The sequence below is a fragment of the Pezoporus occidentalis genome, unplaced genomic scaffold (genome assembly GCF_034315485.1).
Source record: "Pezoporus occidentalis ecotype Australia unplaced genomic scaffold, CSIRO_AGI_Poc_V1 ctg44, whole genome shotgun sequence".
NCBI classification, from domain to species: Eukaryota; Metazoa; Chordata; class Aves; order Psittaciformes; family Psittacidae; genus Pezoporus; species Pezoporus occidentalis.
In genome coordinates this window covers 103,844-116,851 of record NW_026915769.1, presented here as the reverse complement: position 1 = coordinate 116,851, position 13,008 = coordinate 103,844, and the positions used below count along the sequence as shown (strand labels likewise).

The 13,008-nt window shown below is 40.2% G+C and overlaps 1 protein-coding gene across 2 annotated transcripts; it reads left to right on the top strand.

Annotated features, from left to right (window-relative positions):
- Positions 1-839: 839 nt before the first annotated feature.
- Positions 840-12,862, top strand: SPX (spexin hormone). Of its 2 annotated transcripts, none has more exons than XM_062634775.1 (7): positions 840-946; positions 7,833-8,045; positions 8,996-9,076; positions 9,209-9,266; positions 9,863-9,925; positions 10,533-10,619; positions 12,524-12,862. In XM_062634775.1, exons 2-7 carry the CDS (start codon positions 8,040-8,042, stop codon positions 12,580-12,582), a joined length of 354 nt encoding a protein of 117 aa, XP_062490759.1. In that variant the 5' UTR covers positions 840-946; positions 7,833-8,039; the 3' UTR covers positions 12,583-12,862. The 2 variants fall into 2 exon arrangements, with proteins under 2 accessions (XP_062490759.1, XP_062490760.1); XM_062634776.1 differs by having other exon boundaries at positions 861-946; positions 7,840-8,045.
- Positions 12,863-13,008: the final 146 nt, after the last annotated feature.

Genomic DNA, 13,008 nt, shown 5'->3' with positions numbered 1-13,008 from the left:
GTAAGAGACATATTACTAAAATATTACTGTACCAGATAAAGCTAGCCAAAGCTCCTAAGAATCAGATCTTAAGTGATATCTTGCACCTAGTGTTGCAACTACATACCTACCTTCCACCACTCTATCACTTTCAACTCCTCAGCTCTGAAAATACACTGTATTGCTTCTCTCCAGAAGATTACCTACAACATTAAAAAGCAAAATCCAAAGCACACACAAAACCCAATACTTGCTTTAAAGTAATAAACAGGGAAGCAGTGAAGATTCCAGCATATGTTAACTGTATAACCTACATGTCTGACAACAACCATCCTCAGATAAAACCTTAGTAAAACCATCCTCAGTAAAACCCTCTGGGACTGGGGTTTTACTCATAGCCATCCTATCAGGATAGCATTACCAGAGACCAGACTTCTGTTGGGGTGGAGAGGAAAATTAAACAGCACCTTTGCCAATGCAGCTCACAAGGTAACGTGTGCACGTGAGAGGGACTGACATGGCTGCTCACAGGGGCAGAACACCAGACTCCTTGACCCTGAGGGGATTTCCCCCTGTATAGTACAAATATCATCTTGTCCCCAGAAGGATATAGACTTCACTGAACTGTGCCTTTATGCTCAAACTCTGAATCAAGAAACAAAAGGAAGGGACCTCCCACTCCCCAAGAAGTTTGCTCCCTGCTTTTAGGTAAAAAAACCCACACAATTCTTTTCCCAAAATCAACATCATGCTTCACTAGCATTTAACACGAGAGCTGCCACTTGTATAACCTTGTGAGGCAAAGAGAAAAAAGCACATGTAAGTATTTGCTAATCTAGAGTGCAAGAAACTTGAACACTCACTGTTTTACTTCAAGTGTTTTATTACAAGCTTCCTGCATGCCACCAGCTTGCTTTCATATATGCTGACTCAAGATCTCCAAGTTTATTTTTCTAGCATTGTTTCTGTAAGTAGCAACGTTACCTTAATTCCTTAACTGGTTAAGTGCTTGCTAGCCACAGGGACACTTAAAAAGAAAAGATAACACCACCAAGAATTTTAGAATAACTTTTTAAAAGAGACTGGTTTTTATTATTATGGCCGTTTTAAAAGATTTACTCCTTAAAAATAAGTTCTAGGAAGTTGAAGTAGTCTCTTATATTAGAGATACAAAGAAAAGCTTAAAAATATCGAGTAGGATTTTATTACATTCTGTAAGTACACAAGAGCTTTCAAGCAGATATAAGTAACACTCCATTAAAGAATACTAGTCTGATCATTTGCAATATGCTTTTAAATGTTGCTTATAATTCCCCATTAAAAAAAAAGAAACAGTCCAACACCTCATACTTACTCTAGAATATGGTAAAAATACCTTCTTTTCCTCTCTGGTAGAGATAGCACAGGATAACTAAAGCTATTTTAGCTATCCCTCTGAGGAGGGCTACCTAAATGGCCTATGCTACTCAAATTAGCAGAGAACTCATTTGATGGGAAATCAGCTTTACAAGGTACACTTGTGGCTGCCATTCAGCTTTAGGTCTGGGAGGGGCAATGAGCTGCAAGGAGGTGCAAATCAAACATCCCTCTCCAGCTTTCTAGCTCTTCTTCCCCCAACCCCATCTCTCCTGCAGCTAAACGACCTGCCTGCAATTTCATATGCATCCTGAAGTCTCCCTGTTATCCTACCCTTATTTTTAAAGTGGTGAAGAAAATAATGCTATAGCCTACTGATGCGTTTCAACTCAGGTGCCTGGGATGTTTCTTACTTACTATTAGCAGTTCTGTCTTACTTTTCCCACCTACTGCAAAGTTTCAGGCAGGAGCAGATCTCTCATGGCTTTTCTTGCGACACTTGGAGCAGAGTAGCAAGACACTACATAAATTTCATAGTTCTTACTACCTTTTAAAGGAAGTCAAACATTGAAGTCTCTTGGGCTGATGTATTAAAAGAGTCTCTGTGTCACTGTCTGCTCTGCGCTTGGTTCTGTGAGCTGAAAAAAGAGTTTTGAATTAGGACTGTTAACCAAGTCCTCTCTTTAGTATTAAATTCTCAAAAAAGATTTGCATTCTAAGAGCGTGGATCTTTGGGTATATGCTGTACAAATAACTGGAAATAGAAAAATGTTGTTGAAGGAATACTCTTGCCTGCTCAGTGCCTACTAACTGCACAGCCCATCAGACTTCTCCCAACACATGGTGAAATGACACATCCCAGCCTTCCACAGGCTAGGGGGGTGGTGGGGAGGGTCCAGCAGCAGGAAATTCCTACCCTCCCAATTTGCCTGGTGTGTAATTCGAGCCAAGTGGCTCACAGTCCATCTTTGCTGTGCTGCACTGTGTTTTCCTTAGGGCTTCACTGTGGACTGATACAGATCAGTACTCACAGGCCTGGCTGAAGTGGTTTCCCACTCATTTTGGGAACATCTAAAATGCCTGTCAGTTCTGATGACCTGGTGCAGCAAGTTATTTATTTTACCTTATATTGGACTTCTTCCTCTAGAGTCAAGCTTTGTTTCAAATAACGTTTGTTGTTACAACAGCGTGACACGAAAACCCCTCTTATTTTAGTAGCATTCCTGTTCTCTGCACGGTGGGATTGAAATACATGCTATTTAAGGGTAACGTGTACCTTATGTTCAGTATGCATGGGTGAATATTGAGGACAAATGTTTTCAATGTTTAACAAATGTTAATGCAGCAGAGCTCCTATTGTATTTGGTTTCTCTTGAAAATACTGCCCGGGGTTCCCTGTTCAGCCTTTAACAACATTTTCCTTTACATAATTTATGTATTTTACATATAGTTATATGCATTTCTCTATAAAGGTATCAATATACCTCCCCATCCCTCACGGCATGTATGTGAAAAGAAAACCATTTTGACCAAGAAGCTGCACATTTTATGGACCATGCTCACAGAGGTTGGGCACTTTGTCTGTTAAGAACATGGAGCAGGCTCTTTCAGTCTCTTGACACCCGTCTGGTTATCATGCAGTCTCTCAGTGTAACTTGCCTTTTTTTGTCTCTCCCAATTCCATCCACTGTTTACTACAAAATGTCAGCATCCAGCTGCTCAGCAGCAGCCTACATTTCTTTCCCAGCTCCATGGGTGAGACTGTGTGACAAAAGTACTACTCAGTCAAGAGGAGATGACTGCATGCGTAATGCTCATCATCCTTCGTAGCCCGCTAGGTAGCTGCTTGACAAAGACAATAATCCTCTTTGCCAAGTTCATGGGGGTGGAAGAAAAGGTCAGATGACTCCTTGGCCTTTGATGCTTCTGTCGTTAGAGAAACATATGTTCTGTGAGATACGTTCAGTAGTGTCTTCCTGTCTGAAGAGCTGGACAGCTTCTGCTAATGCACTTTGTAAATGGCTATACTCAGATGGTCAGGTTTCTTTTCCAACTTTCAAACTGGATAAAACTGTTCTTCAGCTGGACTTTTTTTCCCTGGCGTTTGGCCCAGACTTCTCCATTACTGAAAAAAAATGTTGTACCATAAGAACACATCTTATGGTGCACCAGACTTCAGAAGCAGTACCTCTTTCTGATGTGTACACCTTTCTAATACTTGTGAATTTCTACACTTTCCTGATAGTTTTAAACATTACTCACCCCACATAACATATTTAACTTTATAACCATCCCTTGAAGTTCTTCTCTTTCATCAATATACTGCTGAAAAGTGTAGTGCCTGGACCTGAATAGCATTGATCAAACTGTAGTCCTGAACAAAGGCTCTGTTACTTTTATTGTGCGGGGCATTTGCACTATCCCTAGCTGACTTTTCTACAGCTTGTTCTGTACCTCAAGCAGTTTTTGGTACAGTTCTTCTCAGACAGTCTAGAGAAAAGAAGAAAACCAATGCTAGCAGCTATGCAGTAGCACTGGAATCAGGCCTGCAGACATTATGGTGCTGAATGTGCGACAAATTAGTTAGTTAGATAAACTTTGAGCCAACAACTAGTGGCCTCTGTAATTGTGTATCTGGTTTACATCGGAGAGAATCTCTTTCCTTCAGAGCTGCACCATGAAAATACAACTTCCCAGAGAAGCAGAACCTGTTCCTGCTCATTGCAGGGGTGTTGGACTCAGACGACCTTTAAGGTGCCTTGCAGACCAAACTGTTCTATGATTCTGTAAGTTATTCTGAAAAATGATACTGATAAACATGTTTGTGTGACATAAAATTCTGACAAAATGTATTGGTGGATTGCAGATAAGGTTTACTTGGTCAACAGGTTTCACAAGGCGAATATGGAACTTGTATACGAATTTCACTCTAGCCTGGGCACTATGCATGGGATTGAAGTCTGGAATCAGCTTTGAAAGATCACAGAAATACAAAAAGCAGGCCCAAAAGAAGATGTTGAGGCTGTACAGTTCAGCATCAAGTTTCTGAGCAGGATCAGTTCACCAGTGAGTCCTAAGAAGGGGCTGAGTAATCTATTCTCTGAGTTACTCTGTGGTAATAGATTCACAGCCCTTCAAGGCAATCTATTTCTATGTGCTGTCTATTTCTATGTCCTGTTTCTATTTCTCTTTGTTACTGTTAGAAAACTTGCCTTAAAATCTAGCTTAAATCTCTTCACTGCAAATTAAGCACAGAATTCTTTGTTTATTGCTACTTTGCAGACTCTGCCATGATAGTTCACAGCTTTCTGAGATGCTATGGTTAGCATGTCCAAGCCAGAAGTGGACTATGCTAGGTGCTGTTCAGATGCCAGATGAAGGAAATGAGAATATGCACAAGAGACAAAGGTCATACATCTCAGGAGCTGTATACCCTAATACTGTCAGAATGCCATATTACTGACATGCCTACTGACCACCTACACACAATAGCTACACCTTTTACTCAAGAACAAGCAATGCATCATTGGTGTCTTTACCAGCAATTTAAAAATAGAGAGGCACAATAACCGTTGCCTATATTTTTAGGGGAAGATTTTGGAAATCAGGTGTGATGCAATTCAGTGATGTATGTTTAACCCCACTAGTTAAAACCCTATCACATGAGAACTTTTTCACTCACCTCAGCATGGATCTTCAATCCCAGAAATCGGCTTTTTATCATGTACAGCCTCTGCCCTTTAGACATCTTTAAGAATAAGAATAGGTTGTGTTCTTTCTAATAAGGGGTCCTGCTGCTACAGCAAGCTTCACTACTTCCTTCACTTAGAGTATTGATTACATGCCAAAGCCACTTCCTCAATTATGTAAATCAGCTGAGAAATGGCAGCATTGACAATGAGTGTTTCATGTACAGCTCATCATCTTGAAGTGCTGTAGTTTCTTAGTGTGTTATGATCCATAACCTAATTATAGGCTACTTCATTTTTCAAGAGTACAAGCTTACATATGCCCATACACATCCACATGTTGTTTTTTTTTTTTTGTGACTGCAAACACTCTTGGTATATGCATTTCCTTCCAAAAGTATTGCCTTCTGTTGCTGTTTGCAAATAAACCATGTCCCATATGCCATTCTACAAGTTGTTAGAAGTCTGGGAAGAATGAAATGACCACCTTCTCACAGGATCATTACAAGAAAAAGCTACGAAGAGAGAAGTCTTTTAAATTTTCGTCACTAAAGTAGAACTGACAAACCTGGAGTTTTTTTATTCTGCATGCAGACTTCTTGCAGCTTTGCAGACTTCTTACAGATTTCAGAAATATATATATTTTTTGAAACAGCAAAGCAACTTAGAATCACTGGTCATAATAAAAATAAATGAATTTAGGCCCCTAAGTCACAAAGGCACAGATAATTTAAGGGGAAAATAAGAACCTTTTGGGAAAAAAAAAATAAAAATACCTAAACCCTTAAAAAGCACTAAAACCATTTAATCTGAGAGAATGTTGTCAAGACCCTGCATTTGCTCTTGAGCTGATGGTCACCTGGGCCCAAATAAGCCAGTTCAGCTTTGATCCGTTCAGTTCAGTTCCCTGCTGCCCTACAGGCAGCCTCAGCCAACCCGCAGTCTCTACAAGGAGACAACTGGGACTCTAGCAATACGTCCAGGTTTAGAAGAGAGAGTGAGACTACAGCAACACCAACTCAGACCAGCTCAGGCTTTGCAAAGAAGTCAAAGGATAAGAACAGCTGAAGTTGTCTTTCTAGAGTGTGGTAACAATATAAATCTTTCTCCATGTCTCTTATTCTCTTCTCCTTCTCCCTAGTTCCACAGGAAGGGACTTAGCTGGTTGTCTTCATGGTTTATTTTGTGTTATCTCGTTCCAGTGGCAGGAGAACCAGGGCTTATTTTCAGTGCCAAACAGATTCTGGGTTTTTTCTACCACAAGAAGAACCATTGTGAAGAGAATATACTTTACATTGACCAACACCAAATGTAGGGGGTTTATTTTCACAGACTCACTTGTGTGTTTTGATTCTGGCCCTGTGACTCGTGCAGAAAGAGAAGCTCTGAGGTCACTCCAGGAGGGAATAAGTGAGTAGCTTATTTATCTTTTCCAAGTCTCTGCTTGTTAAATGTCTTCTGGATGCCATGCATAGTCCCCTGCTAAGGCTAAGGGTTAAACATCATCTAGAAATGTCTTTGTTCTGAGCAGAGAAAATGTAACCTTCACATTGAAGTAGATGCAATTAGAATCCCTTCTGTTGGATAGGGTGCATCATCACATGGCCTTTTTAAAGGGATAGAGAGATAGTGAGATAGCTCCCAGCCATGGCAAGAGCTGCATGAGGCTAAAACCTGAACTTCTCTCTCATTTCTTTCATCCGTTCCAGAGTGAGCAGCAGCAAATGCCGGTTCTGTATATTTCACAAACAATTCTGTCTGGCAAGAGCAGAGAACAAATCAGTATCCACACAAAAGCAGGAGAGTAATTGCACCTTCACAAACAGTGTGCATCAGAGCAATCTCCACAGACACATCAGGCAAAGCCTCATGGCAAACCTTAGCAGTACTTATCTGCACACTCCTCAGGCAGACTCCACATACATGAGCATGTCTGTCACACGTAGGGGCAGACCCGTGTTTTTGTTACACCACAGGGTGGTCCAGTTTGTGAGACTGCTGCAGGAAAGTGCCTACTGGCCAGTCTTCTAATCAGCAGATTTCTAGCTTCCTGTGTGCTTTGCTTCCCCTTCTGCTTCCCTCTCCCATTTTACAAAGGGAAAAATTGAAGGAGGAGAGATAAAAACCCTAGCTACACAAGCTTTGCCTCTCATCCATTATCCATGACTACACTAAGTCCAACAATCACTTAGAAGTATCCCATGGAAATGGATTCTCTGATTCCCACTTCAAGACTTTTTTCTGTTTACTGCTCCCTTGCTTGACCTATTCGAGCCCGTTTTCTGGGTTTTTACTCCAGCCAACCCATGAGACAGAAAAGTGTTTCTGACTGTTAGAGGTTGGAAGGGTTTCGGTGTTTTTTTATTGAGCTCTGTATTTTTGCTTGCATATAAGAAAACTAGATGCGAGAGATCATTAGAGAATCAAACAAGAGACTGCATCTTCTAAATGTATGCTAGGAATAACCTAGTACATTACTACTAGCTATACCTAGTAGGAATAAGCTAGTAACTCTGGAAAAGTCACCATTTTCTTGATGTTGGCATGTTATGCCTGGAAAGTAATTTAGTAACTTTTCCAGCTTCTGCAATGGATAGCAATATGATATATGTTAGATTATCCGAGGTAAACAGTCATCATGCATATTAATACCTGCTTCTGGCTGTCGTTATCGATCATCTAGCAAGAAGGTGACATGTTGCAAATCCACAGGGCTGATGCTGATGTATTCAGAAGGTATTCACCTGGCTAATGGGGTGCATCTGCAAGTGTATCCGTCTTTCAATCATTTCTCTGACTTCCTGCAAGACTACAGGTTTCCCTCAGGAGTCATCAGACCTTCTACTTCTCCATCTAGAGGGCTGACAAGAGATCCCTTTAGACTCCTCCGCCCTGCCACAGAAGGGGAGGGTACCTTCACTCTGAAGATTTAAAAGGGAACTCCCAAACCTGTAGGAGATCTTGTAGCACGTTATCCCAAGAAAAGAAGGCTGAAGATTTGCCACTGAACAAAGTATGAAGGTGAGTGAAACTCTTTTGATGCATGGGAAAGTTTAGTTTTCAGTGAATACTTTTTCATGTGAGTATAGTATTTAGCAGCAGCAGGGGGGGCTTAAGAATTTTAACTTTGAAATAATTTATTTTTGACTTTAAAAATAAATAACGTAAGAAATATACACATAATTCTATTCAGTGTGCTTGAAACAAGTGCATTAAAAGAACATTAATAGCAGAACATGCTCTCAAAACCAGGGTGAAATAAACTACTGTGAATCATAATGTTAGGTGCTCTCTGTTGCACATCACTGTTATCAATACATAAATAACAACATGGTCTGTGTGAACAAGCAGAGATGCAACTTTTTTGCAGAGGATTCATGCTCAATGCTTCATTTGCATGTGCTGCATCAGCAAACAAGCTCCAAGAATCAAAAATCCTGTCTCGTGACATGTGTGTAATCATGGCTGAGGCAAATAGGATGCTAAGTTTAAAAACTTTCTTTTCCTGAGGTAGTAGTGATGCGCTCTCCTGGTTGATTGGCTTTTGTTTGAAATGGCAAGTCCCTGCATTTGCTTGTTGTCTAAACTCCATGATTCAAGGTTTGGTAAAATCAAGATATACTTTATATTGTCTTTCCCCCTTAGACTGTACATTTCTCTTTTTTTTTCTGGAGGATCTAATATCCTTGTAAATAGGAGGACAAAAGGTGCTTGTGATGGTGGCATTTCTCACCGGTATGGTACCTTTGTAATGAATAGGAGTTAAGAGAATATAATGTTTGATTTAACATCCATCCTCCCATGAGATCACTGTGTACAAATCAGTGAAATAGTCACTGAGCAAAAGGAGGTTTGGCAGCAAAACAGGGAAAGAGGAGAGACTGGACATACCCTCACATTTAGATTTGAAGTTGAGAGGATCTAAGGATCTGAAGGTCTTCCTGTACCTTGCAGTTCTTTGTTGTGCACAGGGACTACGTAAACTGACAGCAATTGCAACGGCACTGTTCCTGGCAGCGTTCTTGGTATCTTTCTCCTGGAGTGCACCTCAGGTAAACTGCTCACTTACTTAGGCTGAATGCGCAGCATCCATGAATCTCACGGGTTGGTGCCAGTTAAGTGTTTGTACTAGTTAGTAATGTCATGCAGTGTTGACACGGCTCTTCTCTTTTTTTGGCACAAAGGCTTATTTCCAAAGGAGGAACTGGACTCCTCAGGCTATGCTGTATTTGAAGGGTGCACGTAAGTCCCACTCTTTCCATTTTGAGGAAACAATTTTACCACTGGATAATTCCTAATCTGCTTTGCCCCATACAATCAGTAAATCCCTGAGGATGCTGTGGAGGCAGAAGTTCTGAGGCCTGCAGGGATATACTAATTACTTATTTCTTCTTGTCTCTGAAACAGTGGTATCACCAGTATTATTATTTTTTAAAGAAATCAAATGGAAGAAACAACAAGTGTTGGAAGAAGTGAAGCAAAACAAAGTACTGAAAAAGTTGATGGAAGCTTGATTGTAAAACCTGTCGGAAAAGAAGTTTCCTTATCTGAAATAAACTTAAAGGGGGTTTAAGACAGGCTGGATATAGTTATCATACCTTATTTTCACTCAGGCTTTATTAAAACATCTTCTAAAGTAACAGGGGGTTCTTGCCTTGGAGTATTATGGTTCAAGATGGGTTCCTGCTGATATGGAAAGACCCTCATGCCTCCCATTTTATGTTTGTAGAAGTAATGATGTAATTTTGTATTTTGAAAATACTACTTTAGGAATTGTAGTGTAGGAATACCAATAGACCTGGGAGGTTGTTTTCACCCTTTTCCCACTGCTTTTATAGAGGGACGTCGATTCATCTCAGATGAGAGCCAACGAAACGATCTGTATGAAAGAATGAAGCTTGGTAAGTACATGCACACAAGTATATGTAACACATTGACCTCTCCTCAGATTATGGGAGAAATCTGTGGAAACTGGAGGGGATATAGTCAAGGAAACAAACTTATTTCTGCTAGTTTCTCCATTCAAAAAGGTACACGATAAAGACTGACCTTCCTCCCTTGTGCACCTGTACGATTTCCTTTATGGAAGTTCCAGGTGAACCTGGCTGTTAAGTGGCATTATCATCAGTACTTCTGATTTTTGTTTTCCACTGGAAAAAATCAAGTTATTAATTGTGCTGAACTGATAGATGACAAAAGTAGACAGATAATGTTTCTGGAGGAAACAGAATGTTATAGCAAAGTAAGGAACATATGAAAAAACCTAAATATTCTTTTTACCTTTTAAGGGACTTTGAAATATCCTGCTTTTTATAAAGATCGCTTGTGTCTTCTGTGTTAAATATTCATCTGGGTGATTGTGAGTAGAGAATGTTACAGTGTGAGGGAGACAACAGCACTATTTTTCTCTTTGGGTTTTTCATTGTAGAGATAAAAAAGCAAAGAAACAAACCAAAGAAATACCATCAAACACTAACCAACCGTGCATCTCTCTTCTTATAATTCTAGAAACACGCAGCCAAAACACAAATCCTTTATCCCTTTCTGAAGCTGCTGCACTGTTCCTTAGTTCCTTACAGAAAGCACAAGAAAAAGGTAAATGTGTGTTTTGTCTTACCCTGACTTTTTAAAACAAGGTTTGTCACTATTTCATTTATTAACAATTTAGTAAATTAATCTAAAAGGTCTAGTTTTGTTGTGGTCTAAGCCCATCTGGCAAGTACCATGCAGCTGCTTGCTCAGGTTTGAAATGAGACCTTCCAAGGAATGTATTGTGTTAGAGTGTACATTTACACAGATTACTACATGAATCAGGTAAATGACAGTAGGTAAAATTTTGTATATTCTGCTTTGAATTTGCTTTTCAGAATTTCATTGGTTTAGATTCAAAGGAATGGCTGTTTTGAATTGATTTTTCCAGAACAAAACTCTACTGGGACTCCTTTTCTGCAGAATATTGTTCTCTTGTGAAATTTTCATTCCTCCATTGGGTCTTATATGCTGGTATAAAGACTTAAAAGAATCCTTAAAAGCCCCAGCAGAGGAGCTGTGGGATTCACATCTGGCCTCTGCAAGCTCTGTTGCTGGCAGAGTTGACAAGGGTCCCAGGGACATTTTGAAATAGAGCTCTGAAATATCCTGAAAATCCTGTAATTTATTCGTGTGTTCCCAGCTTCCCATCTGTATGTCCTCATCACATGCTTCCTCCCCATGTGCTTCTGCTTCTCCAGAACCTCAGAACCCATGTTTCCCTTCCACAACACCCCCTAGCAAAACCCAGCTACTGAGTCAGGCTAAAGCGACTTGTGTTCTCCTTCATGCACATTGCACTCCCTTATCCTATGTTCCCCTGCTCCCTTGCCCTGCTTTAGTTCACCTTTCCACCCTAGGCAGCTTTCCTGAACTGCTGATTGTCTGATGCATAGGTAGAGCTCACAAGGCTGAAACCCTAAATCTATGCTACCCTTACCCTCTGTCTTTCTACATTTCACCTCTAGTCTATTTTTGGGAAATGGAGCTGGGGACGGGGAGTTTGTAAAAGGAGGATGCACCCTACAGGCTGTCGAGAGACCATGCTGTGCTCTGGCTCCTGGGTGCTGCGGAGGCTGTTGTAGCATATACAAGCCCAGGAGTTTGTTTAAGTTTAGCTCTTCCCCTCTTTGGTCCAAGACAGGGAGGAACAGAAGGTGGCTAAAAGCTACCTTTCTTTCTCGTCCTTTGTTTCTCGTTCCTTATTCAGATTCCTATCAAGATATAGTGCTGGGGCTCTGTGTTCAGCTCTCTCTTCCCTGCCCTGGCAGAACTCTGCTATTTAAAGAATTCAGTGGCATTTAAGTGACAGAGAAAAGGCAGAATTAACAATGAGCATAATGCTTTGGGCAAAATATCTGAGCAGTTCTAAAGATAAATCACAGAAAGTTTTATTTCTGCACTAACAGAAAGGGAAAATCCTCTGAAGCTCACAATTAATAAATTTTAGTGGTATTTTCCTGCCTGTTGCTACTGTTCCAGAAGAGATGGTGAACAGCAACAGCCCTTGAGGAAAAAATGTGACATATATCAGAGAGCTAAGCAGAGCTGGCAACTTGTTTGAAAAATACTGTGACATTGCCACCATTGTAGTAGGGAATAACAAAACAGCCAAACCTGGGTAAGTTATGCACTTTCAGAAGATCACTTTCCAGTGATTTTAGAATCCTCCTGAGTGAGAGAAGTGTGCAAATAGAAACTAAATATGTTATTTTCTTCTGCATGAAAAAATTCTGCCTTGTACTAAGATACCTTTCTGGACGTGGTTTGTATCTTTGCACTTCAGAAAACAGAAAAATTCCTACATTTAAAATGAGAGAAGGCATGATTCTTTCTACAGGTGCCTACATATCTTAGCTTAGCAGTCACTTTACACTTGGCTTGTGCTTGAGGCACATCTGTCTCCTGAAAGCTTTACTGAATGAACTTTCCCTTATCTACAGCTTAATTTTCCTCATTGTGTCTTACAGTTGAAGAAGAAAACAGTGATCACCCTGCCTACTTGACAGACAAGCTATCAAATTGGTGAAATATTTCAAATTTGACATTTGGATTGCACAGACCCTGAAATCATGTCTTGTGTAAACAGAGTGTTTCATCCATCCTCACTTCAGTTCCCAAAGAGTGACGTATATATGTGTTGCAAAATTTTGAATGCAAACAGGTTACACGTTACTGATAAAGATCAGATAAAGGAGGTATTTGTTAGGTTCTGCTTTGTTTAGACCATTTTGTATGTCCCACCTAGAATTTAAAATACATTGTACCATCTTACCTGAAAAGATGATTAAAACTATCTTTTTGGACAACGACTTCATTTTCTTTCAATAGTCATTGAATAGCCATCTTTTACCACTTTTCACCCAGCTGTGTATTGAAGCCCTTTTAAAGGTGATTACTTCACCACTTTGCTGCCAGCCCTGTAAACTGCTGATCGTTAATAAAGTCAGTGAGA

Bases quoted from the DNA above. Each gene is read 5' to 3' on its own strand.
- SPX (XM_062634775.1), top strand. The intron at 9,077-9,208 runs GTAAACTGCTCA...TTTGGCACAAAG, and splicing joins TCTCCTGGAGTGCACCTCAG to GCTTATTTCCAAAGGAGGAA. The intron at 9,267-9,862 runs GTAAGTCCCACT...CTGCTTTTATAG, and splicing joins GCTGTATTTGAAGGGTGCAC to AGGGACGTCGATTCATCTCA.